Source organism: Kryptolebias marmoratus, linkage group LG2 (assembly GCF_001649575.2).
Source record: "Kryptolebias marmoratus isolate JLee-2015 linkage group LG2, ASM164957v2, whole genome shotgun sequence".
In the NCBI taxonomy this organism is placed as follows: Eukaryota; Metazoa; Chordata; class Actinopteri; order Cyprinodontiformes; family Rivulidae; genus Kryptolebias; species Kryptolebias marmoratus.
Window position 1 is genome coordinate 8,778,036 of NC_051431.1, and position 27,608 is coordinate 8,805,643.

Genomic DNA, 27,608 nt, shown 5'->3' on the forward strand with positions numbered 1-27,608 from the left:
TAGGAGACCACACTATAGGTGTACTGTTAGAGTTTTACCAGAATAGAAAAGATTTCTCTCTTGAGACTCCGTGGAGGCTTTGATTCGAAACACTGTGCAAGTGTTTTGATCCCAGCTGAATCAGAGCATCAGTTTCTCTCCTGTGGTAACAAACGCAGCGCTCCCACCAAAAACCTTTCTTTTAAAAACTGAGGTCAGAGTAGAAGAAAAATAATAATACTGAAAAAAAAAGAGTTTTGCTGTGCCTTCAGCTTCTGAGGAGAAAAACATAAGAAAAGCGTCACCCAGAATAGACAATCTGAATGAGATGTGTTGTGTCACTTTGCCAGAGGTTAAGCTTTGCCTCGGCTTTAAGCAGGAATCTCTTTGCTGCTGCTGCACTTTAGTCTGTGCTCAGTCAGACCATCTTGTTAACAAAACAGAGTGGATTATTGAGCCTGGTTGGAAATGGAAAATCAGTGTACTCCCCATCAAAAACACTTACTTGGTAATTGATGGACCTTTACAGTTGCTGCATTCGTCACAATCAGCGTGGCTTAATTGTGTGTAGCTTTAACACTCTTCCTACCTCATTTAATGTTGAATTGAGATGACCTGCTTAGCAGTATAGTGTTGTTTTATCACATTACCCGGTGATAGATGTAGAACCAGAATCTTAAGCAAATGTAGCCTTTGTTTTATGTCATTTTTATTTTTGCTGCTTATTTATAGAACAGGAAGAGCTTTGTGCCTATCATGGGGCATCTATCGTTGTAGAAAACTTGTTAAAGCTGGCTTTTCACTCGACTCAACAGTAAAAGATGAATGCCTGCCTTAGCTGTGGCAGAGTTGTCATAAAAGTAGATGATTGTTGTTTTTTTCCCCCCTTTTTTGTCAACCGCAGAAGCATTTTATGTGTACTGTAAATGAAAAGCCAAAGTCAAATGATTTAGCACATCTCGTCTCATTTGTTTTGTTTTGTTTTGAAAGGCACTGTTAAAGACAACTTATCTTAAATTTAGCCTTTAATTTTTTTGGCACTGCAACTGCAGATGTCTGTAGTACTTCACTCAAAGGAAACAGGGCAACAAATTCAATAAATCCACTTTGTTATCTGCCCGCATGTTTGAAGGATTTTACCTTAATCTCCCATTGTAAAGGCTCTTTTCAGCTACATGTGTCCTTCTGTTTTTCCACAATCATTCAACGCAGAGATTGGACAAAAACAAAAGCGTATCACATTAACAAGGAGCAATTATCCACCTCTGTGGGGATATTTGTGAAATCTCCTTTTTGTTACAGTTTATCAAGCAGAAACATGCTTTGCATCTCCTGTAAGCCTACCTGATTATTATGTCTCAGTTGACTCTGGGGAGAATTAATCTGAATATTCCCACCTGTGTTCACAGTTTAGTGTTTTCTGATTTTTTACTGGCTGGTTGGGCTGGATTTAAATGCATTTGAGGCATGATAAAGGTTTTGTAGACTCTATTTTCCAGAGCTTTTATTGGTGGGTGAAATTTGCTCACAGTAGAACAAGTTCATTATTTTGACCTGTGACAAAAGGCGTATAACTCAATAGTATTGCTTTTAAATTTAGGCCTAGTTTAGGCCTAAAGGCCCATTTTTATGATAGACTATAAAAAGGCTAGATGCCAAAGAAACACAATAAATATATATTTGATTTTTTTTTTTTTGATTTTTTTATGCTATGTCTGTTTGACAGTCAGAAGTTTTGAAATCAGAAATAAAACCTTAATTTAGGTTGACGTAATTTTCAAATTCAAGCATTGTAAATGTTGATGAAATTGCCCCAGCAAAAGGCATTTATACAGTAAATCTAAAGGAAAATTGTGTATCAATTTAAATATGATTATCTGAGACAGCAAAGTGTGAAAAACATGAGGTGTTAAACACTTTTTTTTTCTTTTTTTTGGGGTGGGGNGTGAGCTTATAGTCTTTGATTTGTTTCCTTTGTGAATCCACACTGACCTCAAAAGTTGCCTGTGTTTATTGGGTCCACGCTGCAGGAGCTCACATCTCCATCCGATTGAAGAGAAAAAGTTTAAAGCCCACCTCTGATCCCTTCTAATTAAATGAAAACACAGTGGGATGCCCGCAGTAAGACTGCATTTTTTTTTCAAACGTGCACATAAACACAGTTTTGAAGGTAACCAGTGTAGGCGTCTCTATGGGGAACAACACAGAGCTCCAGCATCTAACTCTGTTGTGTCCTCTTCTGCATTGCAGTCACACACCAGGCTGACATGCAACATGCTGCAGATCATGAGCATAAATAAGCAAGGGAATGTTTTACCTGAAAGAGGGAGCATTAATTCAAAGGCATCACTCTAGTACTAAGAAGAAATGTTGCCTCATTAGTGTTACCCCACTGCTTTTACTCAGCGGTAGCGATGAAGAAAGTGAGGCCATGTGCCACTCTTGCTGCACAGACATCTCGTCTCCTGAGATCTTAGTCTGCCTAAAAAATACTGCACATTGTTATGTATTCATTTGTGCAGCAATGGGTTGAACAGAAATCCCACGAATGCCAGGAATGTGGCCTTTCAAACGCTCGCAGCGAGCCAGTTTCCAGCAGGTAATGTGACATAACTGTTGGTGGAGAGGTGCTCTGCTTCCGAACATAAAGCTCCTCGTTGTGCAGAGGATGATAAGCAGGAGGATGAAATTTGGATGAGAAGCAGAAGAGGTGAGGAGACAAGGACAGACATCATTTGGAGGACGGGTTGGCCTGCCTGCTTTCATCCCACGTGATTGACAGATTGGTGCAATGGGTGCACTCGCTCGGATGCCATCACACTCGTTTCCCTAGGAATCTGTCTGTCAGTACTGTCTAAGCAGAGCGACAGCCATGACATCTAATCACAGGCGAGCTGGCACCTCATAACTTCTACCTAATGTGCTGCAGGTACAGAGGAGAGAAGGGGGGGCACGGCCCAACACCACTACCATCACCACGCTATTTATAGCCCCTTCAGAGGCCACCAGCAGGAAGTGGATCATACTGAGGGGTTAGGGAAGGTGTCACCACTCTCTATCTCAAGTCTCCATATTTAGATATAGGTCTCTGTTGACAAGATTAAACAATGAGGTGTCCTGGTATGCGGGTGATACATTTTTCTGGGTTACAGTTCTGACAGAGCAACATAAAAAGAGGGCAGATTGACTACACCTACAAGATGATAATGAGTCATTTACATAATGTTGCTACAACATTATAATTACCTGGCAATTAAAGCAACTCAAAAGCCTCATTATGGGATGTCCTAAGGGCTGGTTAGACTGGGACACATACAGTGTACTCATTCAAACTCAAGTCAGACTATCAACTTTTCTTCTTTTTTCTTTTTGCTCAAATTCCCCAGAAGCCTCAATGTGTTGGATTATATAATAAAAATAAAGTTGTTGACAGACACTTTAAAAATTGCTCAGACTATTTGAAGAGGGGTTCTGTGGAACAGATTTGAACAGCTGATACATTACTTGTGGTAGATAGCTCTTTTAACAGCCTCAGTTTGGAGAAAAAGAGTTTAATTCTTACTAGTCTGAGCAAAACTAAGCCCAAAGTCGTATTTTAAATCAATGACAATTTCATAGGATTTATAACAGTTAATGCAAATGCTTGCTTTTAAACCTTTTTCTTATTAATTTTGTATTCCATGGTTATTACAGCAAAACTATTTTGTTCCTGCCCGAATTTCCCTAGGATGCATGAGAAGTGCAGGAGCTAGCTACTGTTGCTACTATTTGCAATATGTAACATTATGTGTAATGGTAGTGTCTCACTGGCCTGTGACTAGTTGGCAAATAGAATTTGCAAAGGAGTCTTCAAAGTGTCTTGAAACATTGCAGAGGTTCTCAGTTTTTTGTTGTTTTTTTTTTGCGCGAGTCTCTGAGGCGCGCAATCTTGTTGCTTGAGTTTTAAATAAAGTTTTGCAAGTCGTGCACGCAAAAATAGGCCATGATTTTCAAATACCGGTCGCTTAAAATGCAGGCGCAACACTCAGAAGTCAGAGACTGCAACTGAATATTCTCCTGCTTTCTTGCCATTTGGAGTTGCCAACTAGTTTCCAACAGCCCAGTGAGATACCGTCTTTAATAACCCTGGGTTGCAAATGTAAAGCAAAGTAAAGGTTTATAAAAGGTTCGTAAAATAGTGTACACAAAAACCTCTATGCAAATTTTGGGACTGGAATAGCTTTAAAACAGCAACAAAACATTCTGGTCCTGGTCCCACTTGGACAAACTGTTAGCTTTTTAATCCGGTCTAAACAAATGTCTGCTTCTTCAAACTGAGGTCATTCTAAGAGCAATCTACTACAAATAAGATCCGACTTGTTTATAACCTGTCCACAGAACTCCACTTCAAAAGATCTGAACTATCCCTTTAAGTTTTAAGAAAGCATCACACATTGAGATATCGCAGCAAACTACCGAACCATGTTCCAAATTTGTTTCCCGCTGTATGAGATTTTTCACATTTAGTCCAGAGGGAATTGTTGACATGTTGAAAATCCACAAAGAAGCATAACAAGGACATGTGTCATACCTTACACCCTTATTATACTGGCAGTGACAAGTGAGGCAAGCAGTCACTTGAACATACTGTGTGCATTACACCGAGGTTCTTGTCGCTCACGGTTTAAGTAAAGAAGCTGTAACGTCTGTGTGGTATGTAAATATAATAAAATATGTTGTGTGAAATGTAAAATGTAGATGTGGGAGAGCTGCCGAAGGCATTAAAGGGGAGGAGGGTGTGTGTGTGTGTGTGTGTACATGTGTGCGAGTGGCTTGGAAGAGTGTTCTTCATGAATGGCAGACAATGAATGATGGAGGCTCTCCCGAGGGTACAGAGCCCTGAGCAATGCTGCAGGGACTCAGGAACATGCCAGTCTTTCATGCCCTGCGAGATGCCAGTTTGGGTGGGCACTGTTCCGAATGGGTGCTCTCCTCTCCAGGATACACTGCTGGTCCCGAGGGGAGAGTCTCCAGGCAGTGGCTGCTCCAAAGTGGTGATAGCTGGAATCTCAATCAGGGACATGAGGAGGAGAAAACAAAGTCCTTGCATTCTCTCTGTTCCTCCATTTTGCAACAAAATTCTTAAAGGGACAAAAGTAACTCATTATGTTGAAATCACAAAGAGTCAGTGGCACACTATGATGGCTTTTTTGTATTTCTTAATTGGTGAGAAGTTACACAAATATAATAACGAAGCTTAAATGTAATGATTTTCAACATGCCTTTTTAAAAAAGGTACAAAGTGTTTCTTACCAGTGAAATGTGTGGCTTTAAGATTGTTGTCTGTCTGCTTACAATCTTTCTGTTTTTTGTTTTTTTTCTTCTCTTCTGCTCTCATCTTCGTCTGCACTTCTACAGGAGCTGCTGAAATCGTGACAGGTACTTCTTCTTTTTGCTACCTGCTGTTTGTTTGGAAGTGCTTGCTTCTTTGCATCTGTCTGGTGATTTTCTGTCCATTGCACATCTTTTAAAGTGGGGTTCTGTGGAAGGGTAATGAGTAATTAATCTTTTCTGTTTTAAGTATCACTTTGAATGGCCTTATTTTGGAGAAATAAAGTTTAATCTGACCGGATTGTTGAGCTAGTACAAGCTCAGCTCAGACAAAAGTGGATTGCTGCCGTCTTAAAACAACAATAAAGTAAAAACTAAATTTATCTTGGTCCATGGAAATTATTCATCAGACTTTTGCATTGTTGTCAGCTTTGCACTATATTGTTATTTACATGGAATTCTACATATTTTTAAATGCAAATAGCAGCAGCAACAGCTAGCTTTAGCGTTTTCAGAAAAGCCGAGGGAATTTCCTGCTGGATTTTCAGAATATTTTAGCGAAAATTAGAAAAAATGCAAATGTAAAGTAGGGTTTACACAAAACATTTGGAGACTTTTCAAATTGAAGTTGTTTTAAGACAGCAGTCAATCACTTTTGTCTTGACTAACTCATCAGTTTAGTCTGAATTTATTTTTTTTTCTTTGATTGTTCAAAGAGAACCCCACTTAAAAAGATCTGAACTTTTTTTATCATAATGGATTGCTATGTTATACTAATTTTATTTGTTTTGTTTGTTTTGTGTTTTTTGTAAGATGGCAAACTCATGAGCTCCGAGCACTCATTCACTGTTTTCATTTTAAAATCAACATTTCACTACTTGTAAAGTCTGAACTCTAATCCATTAGGGTTCCTCTTAATTGGTCCTAAAAACAAATGGTTTGCTAATCCCATTTATGTTTTAGCCTTTCCAACTAAAAAAGATGTGTGAAACAGAAATGTAATCATTGGATTAATTATTGTGTTTGTCTTAAGAATTTTTAGCAGTTTACCTAACCTAGAGTGGTTTCCCATAGTGTGTGTATATATATATATATATATATATATATATATATATATACACTGCATATACATATATATGTGTGTATATAAAATCAGTCACAACAAAAACAACTAGTTCAAACATTTCTAAACTTTATGTAAGCTGATCTTGGATGCTTCTTCTTTCAAGGGTAAGTAATGCTAATGGTTTTTCCTGTTTTAAATTAGATTTAGGGACATTTGTTTTCCCTGAGCTCCTGCTTATTAGTTCCTTATCCAAGATATTTTATTACATTTCCCAAAACTCTTTTTGTTTCTCATTCTAAAAGTTTCACTTTTATGTTCTCAGCGGAACCCAACATGCAGAAATGCAAACATTTCAGCATGTATGTAGCTGTCTTTTTGCTTGTCAAAGAGCTGGCCAACCAATCAGAGTTAAAGCTCAGTGAAACAGAAATCCTCCATTTCTAATGACATTGTTTGTATAACTGTCTTTGTATTTCAAAGACATATATTTAATTAAGTTTCAGTATGAGTCACATTAAAAAGTCAATTAGGAACAGCATCAGAACCAACATTTCATTAACTTGATGCAGTTGATAAAGTCTGCAAAGCTGAGCTATGTGCATACATTTGCAGCACATTAGACCTCCCTGCTTGTTGCAGTCACATGATCTTGGTTCCTGCTGGTCAGAGGATGCAAGGATGACTTTGTCTGGGACCTCAGAGTGAAAGATGTGGTCTAATATGAAAACTTTCTAAATTTATACTCTTAAACTAATATTGTTGTGACTGAAGTCCTTGAGGCACTCGGGCCTTGCGATCAGACAGTAATTTCACTCTGTAGATCAGTGGAGTTGCTGCCTTTTCTTGTTCTAGTTTCTTAGTCAATTAAAATCAAACTTACTGATCAAGGCAGCAGTAGATCCAGGACTCCTTTGTACTCTGGAGTGAGGTTTTTATTGTCAAAAAACTCAAATAGTCTCATAGCCTAAAGAATTTAGTTGTGCCCTTGCCTTAGGTAATTCCAGACAAACTTTTAAATTACTCTTAGGAGATCTACCTGGAGGGAAGCTTCTGTAAACACATAGTTAATTTAACTCCAATTTCATCAAAGAGATTTCCTACTGTAGACTGCTCCACAATGACATCACTTCCTGTTTGCATACGGTCAAACCATCATGTTGGATGACCAGCTCCACTGGACAAACATAAAAAATAAAGATAAGCATTTGGTGTTTATTCAACCCCAGTGGTCAACTTTTGGGCAGTTTTTGGGCTGACAGATAAAAAGTCATACCTCAGAATCCCCGTTTGATGCAGACAACTTTTTTGTTGGGCAGACCAATCACAAACAAGCCTTTATCAGTACAGGATTTGTTCAGAATATGTTAAACCAGTCCCCTTTTATATGAATCCTTCTGATAGCATGAAATATTTAAAACAAAAAAGACTTTCACTGCCTCATGTGATACGAATACTTATTGTTTATATTGACTTCTCATTATGCTGTGTACTTTATCGTGCAAAAGGTGAAAAAAGTTCACTTTCTCAGTAGTTTACCTGTTTACATAACACTTACCCTGGCTGGTATTTTATGATAACCATTCCTCACTATGATGTTGGTTTTCTTGCACCCAACCAGAGATGTAAAAATTGTGGGCTTGGAGACTTTTGTAGGCATTGAGGTCTTTGTAAACTGGTTCGCATTGAAAACCATATCCTTTACAATGTAAGGATAGGAAATCGATGACAGTTGATTTGACTTGTTAGTCCGTTTTCTCACATGCACATCTTCATAGGAGTCAAAGTCATTCGCTATCCTCAATTTCTGAAAAATCGATGCAATGGGAAAATATTCGAACTCCTCACAGAAAGGCCACCGCCAATGATTAAAACTCAATCCTTCTTGCGGTGAGATGATAATGCTAACCACCACACCAGCATACAGTCTTAGATAAAGACTGGATGGTGGCTACATCATGAAATCCAACCCAAGTAGGCATACTGGGGCCTGAAGTCTGAATTCTGCTAAAAATAAGCTGGTACTTTTGTTCTCTATGGGAGAAAACAATGATCCACAGAATATGGAATATTTTTAAAGAAAATAACTATAAAGTTTACAAGAGCACAGAAACATGATACTCATTTATCTAAAACCAGAAAACTGTGACCTAATAAGCTCTAAATCTAAGCTCTACAATGCCACCAAGAGTTTCCCCAATTATTCTTACGTGCAGCTAAATGAAGTGCTCACATCAAATGTCTTCTTGGGAAATGGCTTGTTCCCCACTTCCTCTGATTTCAGCCTTCAGAAGGATCCATACCCTCTCATATTTTCCTTTCAACATGATGTTTAGTTCCTGTGAAATCCAGCCAGATTGTCTTTAAATATAAAATACTACTTGAAATGATCTGAATCACTTTCTGCACTTGCACAACTTTTATCAAATTGGTGAGTTTTTGAATAATGATTTTTATCCTTTTCAGGCAACAACTCTTTTAAATAGTTTTGCTTCATTAAAATTTTTGTGATGTATTTTATTCTGGCATTTTTTTATTAAACTACATGTGGTTTAATTAATGTAAATATAGTTTGGCAGTTTGTCATAATCATAATCCAAAGTCACTGTCACATCTTTGTAATAATGGCTTAAACAAAATTTTAAATGTATTACTAAAGAGTTCAGCATATTCATCACATTATAATGAGAGCTTTATTTATATGAAAAAAAAATCTTTATTATTTCAGTCAATAGATATTTTTTTCTTTCTTCTTTTTTAATTTTGTTGCAGCATCATTATGCTACCGGGTACTCTGAGCTTCGGTTAAATTAGAAGCTATGAAATTTTTTGAATCCTTCCCATACATAGGATCTGGGAGAAATGGCATTGTGCTAATTATACCCTTCTTACTTGTGAACATTCTTAAAACAGCATTTCATCATGAGGATCAGGATTTAATGACTAAGAAGGATAAAGAGAGAGGAGACAGAATCAAAGAAGGAGAGGAAGAAACTTTTATTGTTAATGACGGTCTGGTTGTTCCTTGAAAGGACATGACTGCTGCTGCAGACGGCGGTGACTCAGGGGAGAGGAACGGGGGGCTGTCGGTCCTGCGTTTTGCTGCCCCTTTCATGTCTTTTGAAGTGAGAAACAAGAGAGAAAAGTTCAAAGAAGGAGCCAACTTGGTTCAAAAGGTGCCAGTCTCTGAATTTCTGATGGAAGAGCCAGGTCCACTAATATTTCCTGATTTCGTCAACTTTTGTTAAAATCGGTCGGGGGGCCTGGCGCCGTTTTGCATTTTGAGTATGGCTGATGAGCCGAGCCTCCATGCCAGACACTGCTTGCCAGATTGTACATCCCCTCAGAGAGAGCGCAGACTTTTGAAGGTCTGTATTTTCCTCAGACTGTTTCATTCAGTATGTTGTGATGCAGGAACAGGAGGGCAGCCATGTGTAGAGATACAGGCACTTTACTCTCCCAGACAGCTGCTGGAATGAGTGTGAATTTATCAGCCAGTCATCTGTGCTATGCCTCTGCCCACTCCCCCCGTCCCCCTTCTCCATCCCCACCCACCACCCAAAATTAATGACTGCCTCTCCTCATTTGCACCCAATCATGACCAGGATGCCGAGGCAATTGAAAATGTTTACTTCAATTGCGAAAACCCTCCATGTTCCACAAAGTGGCCTGTTTTCACTTTGATGGGATTGCTAATCACAGTGCCGTTATTTATGTGTGTTTTGAATTGGAGATGAGCCTATGCTGGGATATTGGAGGGGGACCAACCTTGCTTGGGGGGTGTGGGGGGGAGAGGAGGAGGTCTACTAAACCTTATGGAGAATTTATCTTTTCCGTTCCCTTTCTCTCAGCCCAGCAGATTGAGAGCAGAGTAACCTTGCTTTGAGGCTGCTCCGTGTAGCCGTTTTGACTGCCAAATATATTACTGCGATGAAGTAAAATAGACATCAAAACTTTTCATTTTGCTGTCTGCCTCATCTCCAGTGTATATATATTTATGTGCACAGGAATCCCAAATGATATCACTTCTCTCAAACACATTTCAATATTCTTACAACTCCCTCCATTCAGAAACACTGAACTTTATGAGCATGCATTAATTACTCCATTGTCATGAAAGGCATGTGTCTGTGTGTGAGCATGTGTTTCTGTTCATTTGCCTGTCTGTTAGCTAAATACTGTATCTCATGAACCAGATTTTAATGAAACTCTCAGAAAGTAGTCATTGGACGTGTATCTACAATTCCATAAAGTTTAGAGTCACCCTGATTCAAGGTGGCCACCACAGCTAATCAACATAAGCCAACACAAAAATGACTCTCTTAGTCAATTTTAAATATATTGAGCTAAAACTTGGTGTAGTAGTAGATGAGAGTCACCTCAAACACAATGTCTGAATGCTGCACATTGTGTGACATGTTTGCTTAAAACTGGCAGGAAATAATGGCATCCTTCCTGTTTGCCTGCTAACAAAATATATCATGAATCAGTGGTCCTGGTTTAATGAAACTCAACAAGTAATCATTGGTTGTACATTTACAACTGATTAACTTTTAGAATCAATCCAGTTTAACATGGTTGACACAACTAATCCATTTTAGCACCCCACCCCCCACCCCATTGGCATTAACATTCAGACACACCTTAAATTATAGCTATACTGATAGATTTTGCACAAAATATATTTTAAGACATTTGAACCATGAATGTTTTATTCTCTTCCTCTAACCTTAGACTGACTCCATGACTTTCAAATCAGACTCTGTAGGGGGTTGCGCTATTTGCTCCAAGATTGTTTTTGTTTTGTTTTTCCGTTATTTGTGGTTCTTTGCACAGAGACCGTCTGGAGGATCAGGTCCAGACTTTCATGCGGTCAACAATATGTACATGCACATTACAGTGGCAGGTTAGCCATGTATGATGCAGTCTCACAACAACTGAGAAGAGCAAACAAGACAGAACCAGTATAGTTTGGTATTAATGAGTTTTTCCTTTCTTTTCTTTCGTTGCCTTGATATCAATACCCCATGAATTTGAACATGCCGACATTATCAACGAGACATTAAAGCCCATAAAGGCCAACAGGAAAAAGCATGAAAAAGTAAATGTTATCAGCACAAACACACACTAACTCTCCATGAATTCACCTGAGGACTACCTGCTGCATTCAAACACGAGTAAGTTTAAACTAAATGTAAAAGAGACTTTAAGCTTTTTATATGCAGCTATGCTGAAAATGGGATGGCGTCAGTTCATGTGTGACATTGGATTTGATTTTCAATAAACTGTTTAAAATTAAAGGCTTAATGTTTCTTTAAGGAATGAATGTCACCTGTGGCCTTTTGTGCCAGAGTTTTAGAGTAAAATCATCTTATTTTTTTAAAATGATCATATTGTAGCCGTTTTGGTCAAACCTTGAAAAAACCATTGTGTGCATTTTCATGAAATATTGCAAGATGTCACACTCTGGGTGTTTGAATAACTCTCAGCTACTACCACATCAAATATATTCCCAAAATCTGTAAAACTGGCTGAGTTTTAGCCCTTTTTGTGTTCTTCTTTCATTTGAGTCAGTTTATTAAATATTGCCATTATGATGAAAGTGATTCTCGTTAGGACAAAGATTAGAATCAAATTCAGTTATAATTCATATAATCTATCAGTATTTTCAGACCTGCGGGTTGTTTTTCAGAAGATGTTTTGTGTTAAATGACGATCCAACTCTTTGAATTCCTTAGAGTGTTTATTGGACTCGAACAAACAAAATCATTTATTTCATTTTTGCATCTCAAATTAGTTTTTAAACATGACTGCACAATTTCTTTCAAATTAAAAGTTATAAGAAAAAAGAAACCACTTAGATTAGGGTTTATTGATGGAAACTCAAATGTCAAGTTTTAACTAAATATAAAAAATGTGCAAATGGTTTGGAGCTCCTGCATTTATATGACCTCCTTTAGAAAAACATTTAGTGTTGTTTCATCTGCTGGCCATTAGAAAGTACAATGAGCTCGACTTACTATCACGGTCTTTAATTTGATTCATGTCCATGTATAATTCAAATTTATTTGATCAAATTAAACCCACGCATGTAGTGCTTACTAAAAACCTTTAATTGCCTGCTTTGTGTACTTTGGCACATAATCGGTCGTCTGTTTTTACCTATTACCCTTCTTTTGTCCTGAACCTGCACGCCGGCACCAGAGTGGAATGAAATGGGTGGTTCATTGCATCAGACAGGTCTGAGGAGCTTTTCTCCACAGGAGGTTAATTTCTTATTGCTCGCCGCGTTCACAGAGTTCATTTTGAATCATGTTAGTTTGGCTGTCTATTCCCATTATCACTATCTGAAAATGCAGGCGTTTTTTTTTTTTTTTTGGGGTTTTGGTTTTGGTTTTTTTTATACCCCCCTTCACTTTGTAAATGTCAGAATGCAATAGAGGTGTCTGACAACTCGGGCATGCAAATGTGCTTTTGATGTTTTTTGGGGGGGGGAGTGTGGCTTAGAGTGTTGTTCCTTCACTGGTGTGAATCTGAGACACTAAACGTATTCTCTTTGTGCTTTTTTTGGCTCCTGCCAAATAAATATAGCGCAAGGTGACTTCTGATTTCCTTCTTCTTTCTCTCTCAAGACAGGGGGAAACAAAACCAGGCTTTTTTTGTGTTGGGGGTTTAGCACAGTGTAAGTTATGATGACAAGGTCCAAAGTCTGTCAGTGGCAGCAATGCCAGTGTACAGGGAGTTATTCAGATGCTTGTATTTCTAGAGATACAGAACAGAACCGCTGAGCACACTGAGCACACACTGATCACATGAAGCCTCAGATGGTGAGATCTGATAAAGCTTAACCGTGAACAGCATCATGCTCGGCTCGTCCTTCTCTGTTCTCCCGTTCTCTGTTTAACCCACCCTTTCCTTCTCACCTCCACCACCCCGCCCATACCGGCTGCCTCTCCACTTTCTTACACTTGTTCTTTGTCTCTTTTCCTTCATAGCCTCTCCTCTCTCTGCATCTTTGTGGGCAGCAGAGCTTACAGCCCATCTGGCACTTGCACACAGGGGCCCACTCTGAGCTGGGGAGATCAATAGTGACAAACACTGCACATGGCTCTTATAATAAAAGGATTAGACATGGCTGCAAACAGACAATCTACACAGCCTAGTCACATATCTTCACTGCACATGTTGGCATGTAGTCCCAGTTGTCGAAAATCTAAATATTTAATAGACTAAATATTCAGTTAGAAGAATTTGCATATTATTTGAAATTTCATGCTCCTTTCTGCTTGTGTTTTACAGTTGACACTCAGAACCTGGCGACTGAAAACAAGTCGGTGATTGAGGGGGAAATGGTCACCATCAGCTGTAAAGTGAAGAACAACGATGACTCCGTCATCCAGCTGCTTAACCCAAACAGACAGACCATCTACTTCAGAGACGTTAGACGTAAGTGCTGCTTTCTGAGACACAATACAAACCATTTTCCCTGAAGTTTCAAAGCTGAAACATCAAATTGCAGAGTTCTGGCCCTTTTACATTAACAGAGAAAGAAAGTTAGTCACAAACAGATGGAGTCAGTTTAAAATCCAATTTTCTTCAATTCTGGCTGCCTGCTTGGGTTTGATTTCTGTCTCATATTAAGAATAAGATTTTCATGATTAAAAGAATTTTATGAAAAATGATCACAAATAGTTTTTCACAGTTTATTCCAGAGAAAATGTAATCCTGTTCACTCCAAGCATTAAAAGTACAACTATAGCACAGATTTTTGAAGTGGGGTTCTTTGGAAATGCTAACAAATAATACATTATTTGTTGTAGTAAACCTTTTGAACAGTCTCTGTTTGGAGAAATAAAGTTTGATTTTGACCAGACTGACAAGCTAACAGTTATTCCAAGCAGATCCAGGATTACAGTGGATTTCTGCCATCTTAAAACAGCTCCAAAGTGAGAGGTTTCATAGCTGTTTGTAAAAGCAATGTTTTATAAAACTTCAGGTTTTGATCAGTTTTGCATTCAATTGTTATTTACATGGAATTCTGTGAGTATTTGCAAGCAGTTAGCTGTAGTACTTCCGGTGCAGCTCGGGCACTTCCAACAGAAATAGCTAAAATGTGAAATTAACAGCAGTGTAAAGGTTTGTGGGAACTACTAAGAAGTTTTTCAGAATAAAGTTGTTTCAAGATGACAGCAATCCTTCTTGTTTCTGGTTGTGCTTGAATTATCCATCAGCTTGTCTATCTGGTTAACATTAAAGTCTATTTTTTCAAATTTGGGTCATTCAAAGAGCTGGCTACAACTATAAAACAATAATTCTTCACAGAACCACACTTCTAAAGATTTTGAACTATCCCTTTAACTTTCAGGTTTATTTTTAGTGGGCAAAAGTAAACATAATTTTAGGAACAACTTCCTTTGGGATTGTGGTCTATTTTAAAAATTGCTTTTGATGTGAATTCATGATTCCTGACATAACACATACAGTTTTACACTTTTTTCATGCAAACTATGACTAAAACAGCTTTAATCAACACAGAAAAGAGACTTTTTACCTATAACCTAAATACAATTACTCCTTGTTAAACCATGCAAGCAGTCTCTTTAAACATCTGGAAATGTCTTATTACCCACGTTATAGCAAAATACACAAATACTGTCAAAGCTGTGCGTTGAAAATGTCACAGCATAATTTAATCTTGAATATGCACTCTGTTACTGTAGCATCAATAGCAATTACACAGGAAATTTCACTCATTAACCAGGACTGCCTGTTGCACAATGGGATACAATAATTTATATAGTCTGACCCTTAAATTAACATTTATCACCTAAACTTAAGTAGAGCCAAAGGGATTAGCCGCCTAATTGATTAGGTGACTCAAGAAAATGAATCAGCAGCTGTTATTTTCTCAAATGTGACAACATGAAATGTTATGGGCAGTTTTGAAATATTTTATGTTTCATAAAGCAAACAAATCACGTCAAAAAGCAAAGACGTAAATAATAATGATATGTAGCAGCCTTATATTTTTAAAATCATCAACATGCGATAGATCCCTTAGGATCCTAAAATTCTAAGAAATCGTCTTCACTTCATATTTTGTTCATACTTTACTACAACTACGGGACTGTTTTGAACATTACTGTACACCCTGTTTTATTCTGGGTTTAATACAGTAAAAGTATCAGATTTGATTAAAGATTGCCATATAAAATAAACTCCAGATTTCATTTAGATTATTTTGTGCAAACCTGGTTCAGACTCTCCTTGAATGTTTTACAGACTGCTGCCAGATTAATGAGAGAAAAATCACAGCACAGATGTAATGGGAATACTGTAGTGTCCTTATCACTGTTGGGTTTTATGATAATCTCTTAGATTAGAATGTTGAAGATTATGATGCATGAACATATGGGCTACTTCAACTTTTTTTTTTTTTTTTGCATTTTTACTTGTTTATAGCTTGGATCCAAGCCAGGATTCAAGGTGAACGAGACACAATCGTCATTTCAAGCTATATTGCATCCCAGATGTTATTTCACAAGTCTAGGTAGCGAGACGTTTGTTTCATTGTCTCACTTGTGAAAAACATCAGGGGAAGTCTGAGTACACATCTTATTCATATTTGCACAAAATACCCAAAGCTGGCAGAGAAGTGGCAAAGATAAATGATATAAAGAATAAACTGTTGTGCTCTACATCACGGAGTGAAAACACAAGTAACAATTAATAATCAGGAGTTACATCACAGTGACGATCGATGATTGCTCTGTACAGTTAAAGAAGTCCTGCCCAGAGGTTAGGGCAACCTTTTCCTCTTCGTTTCATATTGAGCTGCTCCATGTGAGTCGGCAAACATGTCATTTTCTCTGCCAAAGTCAATACAGCACCTTTGTCAATAACAAAAAAACAAACTGTGTTGTTTATCTACCATTGGATGTGAATATATGTCAGGCTTTCTGACAGGCGGATTAAGTGTTATTGGTTTGCTGCTGCGTATTTGTGTTTCTCGTAATGGGGTCTAGTGAACCCCATGTCAGCGCTATTCTAGGCTCTGCTCCTAAAGGACTGCTGGTTCTGCTGGGACCCCCCTCAGCCAGCATTGTTACCTGTCAACAGGGCCGCCCGACACACTGGCAGATCTTTGTATACAAGGAGGTAAACAGCGGTGACACAGAGACACACCGGGCGCTGCGAGAACAGCAGCGACAAGCCAAGTAGCCACCCCAGAATGAGATACAAACAAGAATACTGGAATAATGTCAGAGTTACTGTAGCAGTGAAAGCCATATAAATGAATTTCTGTTGCAGCAAATAAAGATGAATTATGTCATAGGTAGGAGCCGACCAAGTCTTGTTAGAACGAGGCATTTATTCTTCCAGATATATGCAAAATGACATGCAATTTGGCAGAGTTGTCATCTGAAATGGAAAAAACGAGCCTTTATCAGTGAAGGTGGGCCTCTTAGAATAGTGATGCAATAGAGGAAGATTATTTATTCACTGCATCTCCCGTCAGTAGATTTCTTACTTTGTATTACAAAGACTTTCAGTTTAAAGTAATACCTAACCAACAGAACTGCCTTTCAGCATCAAATAGGTTCAAAGTTTTATTTCTTAAAAGACTTATGGACATTACTTTGGGAATAATTCATCATCTGATAAAGTAAAAAGCACAATCTAAAGGATCCATTTATAGCAACAAACTACAGAAAAATAGTACTTGGAATACATTTTTACCACAAGCTGAAGTTTCTTGTGGCTTTATCGATAGTTAAAGCAAAAAGCAATAATTGTAATTTTATGGTTTCTTGTGAATTGCAGCTGGACAGAGCAAAGCAATGATGAAAAGAAAACAGAAATAACTAGGATTGTTCTAAAGGAATAAGTGACTTCTTTATCAATAACTTTGTTCTCCTAACCAGTTGTGCAGTGAGTTACACAAAACAGTCAAATGAGTTGAGACAAGTCAGGCATGAATCTTAACTTTTTAATGCAAAAACAGAAAATTATTATAGTTTTGTCTTTTATTCTGCTTTGAGAGAAACTATGCTACTGTTTGGTTTTTGGACACTTATAGGCTGAAAGTCTAAGAAAACTGCTCAGTAGTTTTTAAGAAAAAAACTTTTTTTGAAAGATTCTGGCAAATTAAGTAAATTTGACATTAATTATATATATTTATATATATAGATTACATTTTGCATTTCTAATTAATACTAAACAATGATCTTATGTGAGCAAACAACTCATGAAATAGTGTCAACTGCACTTTCGGTTTCAGACGCAAAGGGTTTCCCTTTGTGGCAGGTGCTTTTAGTCTTAAGTACATCAGCATCATTGTTTCCCTTTGAGGAGAGACTTTCAAAGAGCTCTCAGATTTTATTGGGGGATGAGGTTTCATGTTGGTTCTGCCCTGAGACCTTAAGTGATGATCATAATGCAAAGTGCACAGCCTGGTGGGAATAATAAACTCCCTGTGCTTGAAGCCGAGACTGAATTGAGTTCATTAGCTCGACAGATGCAGAGAGGACTTGATAAAGAAGGCAGGTCAAAGCATCAAAAGGCCCTCCCAATCAAATCAAGCAACACTGTTTATGTAAAAGAGTGCTCAGGGATGAGTGCTGACCCAAATGAAAAAGCAGTGAGCAAAAAGTCAGAGAGAGATGGCTAACCTAGTTTGATGACATTAAAAGAAAATTCTGCCAATCCGTAGAGGCATTAGTACACAGCTTTCTGGCTACTTTTGATTTAGAGTTTCAGGCATCCAAGCATCTCTGCTTTCACACTGTGATTTAATTCATTATGTATGTTTGAATGCTTCTCCTTTTTCAGTGGAATATGTGGGTTTGATGCAGCCATCCATGACCAGCCTCAGCCCATTTTAAGAGTTTCCTAGCTTGTTAGGGCTCTTCATGAACACTCTTCACACTTTCCTTTCTTTGCGAGTGGTCTGTGGACTGTAAAGGTACTTTATAAATCAACTCGTAGGAATCATTTTGAAACTCACTTTTCTTTTACTCAATTAAGGAGAAAGCCCAGAAAAAGGGCAGCACTTGCCCTCCACTCTCCCTCTCCCTCCTCCTGTCTAATTTTGTGCTAGTGTCTCCTTCGTCATCCTCCATCCCCTCTCTCAGTCTCACCCCCCCTCCACACACACACGCACACTTTCCTTTTCCTTCTCACCCCATGTCTCATACTCATGTCCCTGCACTCTGTATCCCCACAGCTCTCAAGGACAGCCGGTTCCAGCTGGTGAATTTCTCTGACAACGAACTCCGGGTGTCTCTGTCCAATGTGTCGCTCTCCGATGAGGGACGCTACGTGTGCCAGCTCTACACAGATCCTCCTCAAGAAGCCTACGCAGACATCACTGTCCTGGGTAGGTGTGAGGACACACGTGTGATTCTCGCACAGAAAAAACACACACTTCCATTGTAATCAGCCCGGTTATAAATTGCGAGTACGAAATAATAGTAATCTTTGATCTTGTTATCTTAAGCAACTGAAACAAAATGTCAGCCAATTAGGCTCTTGCAGTGCTCAACAGCATAACGAAAAGGAGCAGATGCTGAAACTGATGGCTCAGACCGTGTTGGTTTGGCAGCTGTGTTGACTCTGTGAATCCTGGTGAATGTTGACTTGGCTGCTCCCAATGATTCCCTATTGAGAGTCAGCTGTGCCACACTTTGATGGTTTGGAGAGAAATTACTTTAGTTAAGCTTTATTATACATGCAGACATCCTGGGGGATTGAAAGGAATTAAAAGCACTTTAAAGTAATTACTCCAGTTGTACGATTGAAACCTAGCTGCAGTATTTCTGAATCAAGGGGTTGAAATGAAGAGTTCTTGAAATAAGCACTCCAGTGACTTTTTGCTTTTAAGTAACTGAAGTTCAGCAATTTTGCTGTGATGACGAATACAAGGAATGATAGAGGAATATGTCTAATTCGGTCTTTATGTTTATGTGAACTTAGGTTACAATTCTGCATATATGTTTTTTGACTCTGACATAAAATCTTGGGTAGACAGTGCTAAATAATGCACTGCTAATTAGCACTGCATTACGAATAAATGTTTAGACGTATTAATGAATCATCAATTCATTTGGATTACTTACAAGAAACGATGAATGATGATGGGGTTACGTGATTTGCTGTCTTTCAGTCCATCGCAAAAAAGTGAACTAAAATATTTCAGTCGTCATCAATGAAAGTTGGTAATCACAGTCTCAAGAATGTAAACTCATAACTTGGGATCTCGTAAGTTTTAGATTTTGAAGCACCCATAAGTAATGGGAAAGCTCAGTTAGAAGATGTTATGCAGTTTGTTTGGGAGCAAACCTAAAAAAAAAAATCTAAAATGTACTTTTTCATTAATAGGCCAACAAAGATACAAGCACAAAGTCATATTTAGCAGCTAAAGAGGACAAAAATCACACCAAGAGTTGGAAGAATGTTAGTTTTGCATTTGCTAAGCAATACAACATAGCTTTAGCTGAGTTATTGACTTGAAAAAAAGAGTTATAACAATATAGATATTTGTGCATCCTACTATGTTTAACTATGACATGCACAGAGTTCAATAAAAAAATGTGACATTTTTCAAAGAATACATCGAAGTACGCAGTTACTTGGTTACAGGATAAATGAATAACTTGTGTCATTTTAGCCAGTTTCTACCATAAAAAGGGTGAATAATTAATTTATTCTAAGCAGCTTACGTAGTTAACTGAAGGTTTAGTAAAAAGGCTTTGAAAGAATCCCTCAATAATAAAAAGCATTGCTAATATCTTGGTGTGATCACGGTAAACTTAAAAACTAAATGTGTTTTCTTTGTTCCTCAATAACATGTTCAGGTGAAATATTCATGTCGATGGCGCACCATTAAGAAAGCAAACGATTTGCTCATAAATTGTGTAGATTAAACATAGTCATGCAATAATAAAGAAGTGAAGTACTTTTTGGATTTGGTTTATAAAATCTAAATATATTCCATCTGTAACACTCTTTTAACAAATTTTATTTCATGCCAGGAAGTGCTTCTAACTTTTTGACTACGGTGTCAATTGATACGGGTCACATTAATTACAACAGGGGCTACATTCCCTTTTTTCCCCAAAAAGACATTCAGGAATTGTAGACAGATTCAGCGACCCATGACCATAGGGCAACATCATGTTCAGCCTCCCACTTTGCCCCCAAACGCAACAGTTGGCAGTGTAGACAGGAGAAAATACTGAGACTATACAACTGAGAACAAGAATTGGACAAATGTTACACAAATAGGGCGTGTTCAGTCAAAGCTGAGTGTTAATCAGCATGTTCACAAAAAGGCTTGACGTCCATTCAAATAGAGAAAAGGTGCATTTGATGTCTTTCTAAAAGCGGAAAAGAACGAGGTACTTTTTATATAGTCTTTTTTTTTTTTTTTTTATTCTTAGTAGGATTAAAACATCAAACACATTTTTGTAATGCATGTAAAAGTATTTTTTTCCTCACTAAAACTGCTCATATTTCAACAACTTTCAGCAGCCACTGGCTGATAAATAGAATAAACAAGTTAAACAGACGTATTCTAAAGAACAGGTAACCCACTGAAAGCTGAGATTGATCGAGTTGTATTCTGAATAAGGTTGATATGTTCCAGAAATGAAAGATTTTATGTAGCAGCAGTTGGTGGCACATTCATTCTGAATGGTGAGAAGCAATTATTTGCACTTTCCATTGGTGTCAATGTTTACATTATTACATGTGATGTGTGTGTGTGTGTGTGTGTGTAGTGTTGCCATGCTGGTATCTTTCTGAGTGTTGCTGTTGCTGCTTGTCAGTCCCGCCAGGCAGCCCAGTCATCGAGAGCCGGGAGGATGTGGTCAGCGAGGGGAACGAGACGGAGCTCACCTGCATCGCCATGGGCAGCAAGCCAGCCGCTTCCATCAGATGGATGAAGGGGGAGGAAGAACTGACAGGTTGGTGGAATAACAGCCTCCCTCAGTTAGCTTCACATGCTCCAGGCCTGTCTGCTTCCCCACAGGTCCTGGTCTCTGGAGGCTGTTCCTGTGCAAACAAGAAGGAGTTCTACTTTGAATGTGCATTGTACTGATTATGTTGACTGGCATGTGTACATATGAAGATACTCCTGCCTGTCTTATACAGTTGGAGGACCATTGTGCTTTCTTCTTTGTTTGGTTTTGCATAAAAAAAAACCTCCTGTTTACAAAGCAGTCGCACAGCTCTTTTGAAGTGGGGTTCTGTAGAAATGTTATGAACAATAAATATCTTACTTGATGTAGGTAGCTCATATTAAAAAAATGAGAAATTGAGTTTAATCTGACATATTAACAAACTAACAGGTAGTCTGAGTGGAGCCAAGACCAGCGTGGATTACTGTCGTCTTAAAACAAATTCTAATGCAAAACATTTGTGTGAACACTGTTCTATAAACCGTTCCATGAATGTTAGTTTTGAATTACATTTACACAGAACTCTATGGTACGTTGCAGGCACAAATGAAGCAACAGCAGCTATTTTTTTCTCAGCGTTACAATTTGAGGCACTTCTAGCACAAATATAATATTTTGATTGGAATAGTCATGCAATGCAAAACTGGCAGTGATGTAAAAATTTATAGACTTTGGTCGTGTTCCTTCTTGAACTAGCAGTTTGTATGTTAATCTAATCAGAATTAAACTCTTTTTTTTTCCAAACTGAGTTTGTTCCAAGAGCTATCTACAACAGGTAAGATATTAAGTGTTTTTAACCTTTCTGCTAAGAAAACCCACTTTAAAAGATCCGAACCACTGGTTTAAGTCAGCGCTACTACTATGCATCCAGCACTGCAGTCTTATGTCTCTCGTAAATTTTGATTTGCCGTGAAGCTGCTTCCATACCGCAACCTTCATTTCATAGATCAATGTTTGGATTTAAAATTGCTTAAAATATTTACTGTGAACATTTAGTTACACCTTGACGCCTGATAAAATATGTTGTTTTTTTTTAAGCAGTCAACTTTAAATCTTTTCTGTCTGCTCCAAACTGTCGGTTCGTGGTAAACATGGTTAGGAACTCTTATTTGCACATTTTATCTTCATTTCCGTGCCTTCAGCCGCCTGTAGGCTCCTGCAGAAAGGGCTATGTAATCTCGAGGGTTGAAAAAAAAAATCTTATTACCTTTCAGTTATGATTTAAAGTTATCAATTATTCATTATTTACTTATTGTACAGGAACAGTCACATTGTATTTACACAGACTGAATGTCTTTGAGCTTGTTGTCAAATTATATATGTATTAGAATGGAGAGGATACATTTGGCTTGTTGAGAGATGAAATATTTAGACAAGAGCAAATCTGAAGCTAAATGCCATCTGTGCCTCCAGTGTTCCCTACAGGAGTCAAAGTCAATTTCTGTTTATGAGTTGTAGTGTTGTGTTGGGGAGGGAGAGACAACAGGATGGTTAGATCAGCGAAATGCCACTAACATGCTGAGCAGGCCTAATCCATAGTGGCAGTGGATACATAAAGCGAGCTAAAAAGTCACGTCCTCTTGTACCCCAGGAAACACAAATCACTTCTTATTACGGATGTGCTAAACAATTCATTAGTCCCCCTACACATATTGAAATTCAAAGACACCACATCACACTGGTTTTATAGAACCTCTCAGATCATGTTTAGTCCTGTGTCTGTGTGCAAACAAGGCAGTTTTAATGCCAGTGAAGAAAATTGGCAACCTAACTTTAACTCAAATGGGCAGATTTTTTTTTTTTTTTTTTTTTCCAGTCATTTATCATGCTGGCAAGAACAGAACTGATGGGCTCTGGCCTGAAAGAGACTCGGCACATCAGGTGGCAAAATGCTTATTAGCATAAGTGAGAGCTGAAATATTCAAATGAGGTGGAGACCAGTGATCAGCTGCTCCTACTCCTAAAATACAGGGGGAGTTGGGCGCCATAAAACAGCTGCATTTAATCATCTCTTTTAAAAATGTTCATGTGATCACTTGTAGCAGAAGGTTTAGTGATATTCTAAAAAAGTTAGCAGATCTTATTTCTCCTTAAACAACAAAAAAAAAACATTCAACTGTTGAAGAAAATTCCATTTTAAATTCAGCTGCAACAATCAATATTTAGTGAAATTCGATTTAGGAAGCTAAACTTATCAAATAAAAACTTGGTTTTTTTTTGGGGTTTTTTTCCTCTTATTTTTAAATTGAAGAGCTCAACCTTGTGGAGAAATATTCCAAACTCAAGGTTTTTCCATTATTTTTTATAGTATTCCACTTTTCAAATGAACTTGATGACATTTAAACAAATTTACAGAGGAAGACCATGAATTAGAGTCGAAAGCTAAAACTATAAAAAATGATAGAATGTGAATGTGAGAATCTCTTCTAGCTTCTTTTGTAACGTAAATAAAGCATTAGTCAAGTAAAAAAAAAAAAAAAAAAAAAACCTGGCATTGCCAGGCAAATGCAAATTAGTCTGAAACCTCTCTTTTCATTTTCAATTTTCAAAAGCCATTATCAGCGGATGCAGCCCAAAAAGCTTCTGGAAACAATTCAATAGCTGCAGTGTAACGTGTGACGTAGAACTGAGTAACAGGATCCATTATTGAATTAAACATGTCACATATTAGATTATCTTTTGTGATTGGCTCAGTTTAGGCAAGGCCAGCGTTTAAACAGGAAGGTGACCTTGTGACTCCTATTAGATTTTGTTTTTTGGAGGAGTTCAGTTTGTTCTTAGCAGAGATTGAACTGCACCGGGGCTGAGTTACATGCCATATCTCCTTTAGTTTTGCAATGCCAGCTTCATTTATGGAAGCTCACATTGTTGCAGGAAGTTGTCAGCTACAGAGGCCTAATGAGGGTCTCATCTTCACGACAATATTGTATTTTTACACAAATCTTTGAGTTTGTTTTCAAAAATAAGCTATAATCAAACAATTATCTGTATTATGTGCAGACTGATATTGAAATTTTAGGTATCTTGTATTGTATTTTTAGGTAAAATTTTAAACTAGTTAATTATCTAGATATTCAGAAGTCATAAAAAGTATCTTTAAAGGCTTTGTAAACAAACCTTTGAATTTTATTGTCTATGTGTCAGTGCATGGGTTTATGTGAGCCTTTTGTCGCTGCCAAACCAATACTTTGCTTTGGTAAGCAAGTCAACGAAAGCAACTTACTTTCTTATCCTGTTTTTTTTTCTCTGACACAGATTTTTGCTTAAAATCGTTTAATTCAAAAAGACATTTTTTTTCCCCATGTTAATACAGTAGGTGGGGAGAATTTAACATCTATATTAAATTGTTTTAGCCTGCTTCACTCCTGCTAGAGCAATGCATGTATAAGCCACCCTGAAGCAGCTTGATCATTGACAGCTCAGCAGTGTGTTGGCAGCCAGAGGACTCGGGTTAGAAGCTGAGTGAAAGAAAATGTCACCCTGAGAAGAGGCCACGCTTGATTGCACCGGGATTGATCAGCGCTTGATGCTCACAAGAGCGTTTGATTTGACATCTCTGCTGCAACTCTAAAATCTCCTTTGCATTCAGATTTGAGTCCTTTTGTGACCCGATCCACAGTTGTCTTCCTCATCTTCATACGGATAATTGACAACCGTTGATTGGCTCGAGCTTCGGCTGTGGCTTCGGGCGTATTAATCTGATCTTCACAACGAGATCCAGAACTTCCTGAAGTTTCTCATGTCGCAAGAAGAAAACTGATAAATTTAATCATCGCCAAAAATAATTGTTACTGCAAGTTGAATTAGGGACTTACTGGCCCTAGTAATAAGAGCTAATCACATTTACGCTCTGTTCACACTCCACCTCGCCCAGCTCTTTGGCACACGGGGCAATGCCACTGGCAGATATGCTTGGAAATGCCCTCACTGACCTCATACCTCTTAACGAAAAATAATTTCTGCCTTCTTTTTTTTTTGAAAGCAGCATGTTAAAAATTGCTCCTAACTCTCTGTGGCAACTAAAGTAAGACGTTTATTCACTTCTGTTGCCACGCTTGTCTGAATAAAGCCACATTACCAACATCTTGTATCCAGCCACCAGCCAACATCATGACATGTGTTACACATTTTTATGGGTACAGTCCCGTATACAGTATGTTCTACAACCTGTAATGGCTTTGAACAAAATGTCAGTATAATAGTTTTTTTTAATGAAAGACATTTATTTACTGTTATTACCCAGACTTCTAAGTGTGCTTTTCAAGCAGCCCGGTCCCTCGCTGCAGTTGGCAAAGTCGTCAAATTTTAATGCCTACAAGTGCAATGACCACTCACTGATCCCGGTACTTTCAGTTTTATGTAGGCAAGACTTTCACGGGTGGGTGTATGTTACACGAGGTTAATATCCATCAAGGGGCCACATATACGTGTGTGTTGGTGATCATCAACTGTGGAACAGCGTGTTTTGCCCTCCCTGAGTCCGGTCGGGCTCCCCTGTGACTAGGCTGAAATGGAAGTGTGCTGCAGGTCAGCATTGGGCTGTAATTATTTCCTCACTTCATTAAGTGCAAGTAAACCATCACACTCAGCACTGCAGCTAATGCGATGCCCCTCTGGCATTGTAATGCTCTCTAAATGAATGCCCCTCTGACACCCTTGGGCCTAGTGGGCAGCAGATTACTGCAGGGTTAGCCCCAACAATGCTCGAGCCTCGAGCAGCGGAAGCATTCATTATCAGGCTTGATATGACCCAGCCGCTCCTCACTGCTCTCGTCAGAATCGAAGTCCTCGGGCTCGTCTGAATCCTCTAAAGTCTTGTTCGGGCACCACATCACTGAATCATAAATTAAATGTAAATGCCATCTGAAAGTACTTCACTTTGACAGGTAATACACTCTTAATAGCTATGACTATTTGCCCATTACAGCCACTGCACCAGGTGCTGTTGAAGAATTCAAGAATTTTGAACTTTTCAGCCATGAACTTTACTTTCTCTCACACTTCTGTTTTTTTTATATATATATATATAGGCGAGACAACGGTGGAGGAGATGTATGACAGGATGTTTACTGTCACCAGCCGGGTGAGGTTTTCTGTCACCAAAGAGGATGATGGAGTGCCAGTGGACTGCATCATTGACCACCCAGCTGTAAAGGACCTCCTGGCTCAAAGACACTTGGAAGTGCTTTGTGAGTGACCCACATCTATGAAATGTTGAGGCCAGAACCAAACCATGGCCTTCCAGGGAGTGCCAGGAACTGTATTTTGCTTGGCCTAACTGGGCAGAGGCACTAGTTTTGCACAATTTACATGAAAAGTGAGAGTAAACAGAAATTGTTGGTAATTTTCTGGCAAAAATAGACAAGTTAAGCAGCTAAACAAGCAACACAGCCTCCAGAGAGACATAACAGACAGTGTCCTTTGTTAGTCATAGGGAGAATATTTGTGCCTCTTGGAAAGCAGTGCAAATACATGTCAGACTATTGAGCTGCACGCTCAGATTGTCCACTCACTCAGTAACTGCATTTTGTTTTATTCCCAGAAGACACACAGGATAAAGACACAGCTGTAGATACATTCTGGCCTTTATTTCAATGAAACATAATTACTGGATATTTGCAATGATGTTTGTTTTGACAAGTAAACACTAAAACATCTGCACTGCATTGGCTGTTTTTAGACTGATACACTGAAACTGATCTACATTTTCCTGCATCAACTAAAATAAAAAAAAAACCTGACATGGATTGCAGCTGTAGTTCTGTTAATATATGCTAATCTTCACCGTGTTAATTATGAATGAATCTTTCCCATGCAGTCAAAAAAAAACAGAAACAACAACAAAATAGTAATGGGGCAGTACTGTGACTGTCAAAAATTATCAACAGTTTTGCAGTCTAGACTGAGCCTCCCCAAATATGGTTCCAGTTATTACAGTGTTTGCAGTAATGTAAGCAATGTATGTGTTGGAAAAACAGTGGAGTATATATAATATGTAGGCTTTTTTCTCAGCCATACTTTTTGCCTATAATTAATCCCAACCAAGACCAAAAACCAGCAAGATGTGACTCTCAGATCGGCAAGAATTTTAGCTCAGTATTTGAGTTCTAGCTATTTTTGTGTTGGCTAATGTTGATTAGCTTTAACAGCCATCTTATATAGAAATGACACCAAAAAGCAGGTGTAGATGCACATTCAGGGATCACTTTCTGAAAGCTTCACTGAAATCCATTCAGGGATCATGAGATATTTTACTAACAGTACAAACTGATGAACACACATGCAGACACGAGCAA

The 27,608-nt window shown here is 38.2% G+C and overlaps 1 protein-coding gene across 3 annotated transcripts in view; it reads left to right on the forward strand.

Annotated features, from left to right (window-relative positions):
- The window catches only part of cadm1b (cell adhesion molecule 1b), a 171,287-nt gene that overhangs the window by 115,592 nt on the left and 28,087 nt on the right, over positions 1-27,608 (forward strand). For 2 of the 3 annotated variants that reach the window (XM_017428366.3, XM_017428364.3), the window contains exons 2-6: positions 5,377-5,397; positions 13,652-13,798; positions 18,579-18,731; positions 21,181-21,318; positions 26,343-26,501. In XM_017428366.3, coding sequence (XP_017283855.1) covers positions 5,377-5,397; positions 13,652-13,798; positions 18,579-18,731; positions 21,181-21,318; positions 26,343-26,501 — 618 coding nt within the window. The remainder of the gene's footprint in view (positions 1-5,376; positions 5,398-13,651; positions 13,799-18,578; positions 18,732-21,180; positions 21,319-26,342; positions 26,502-27,608) is intronic. The other variant, XM_017428365.3, reaches the window with a different exon arrangement.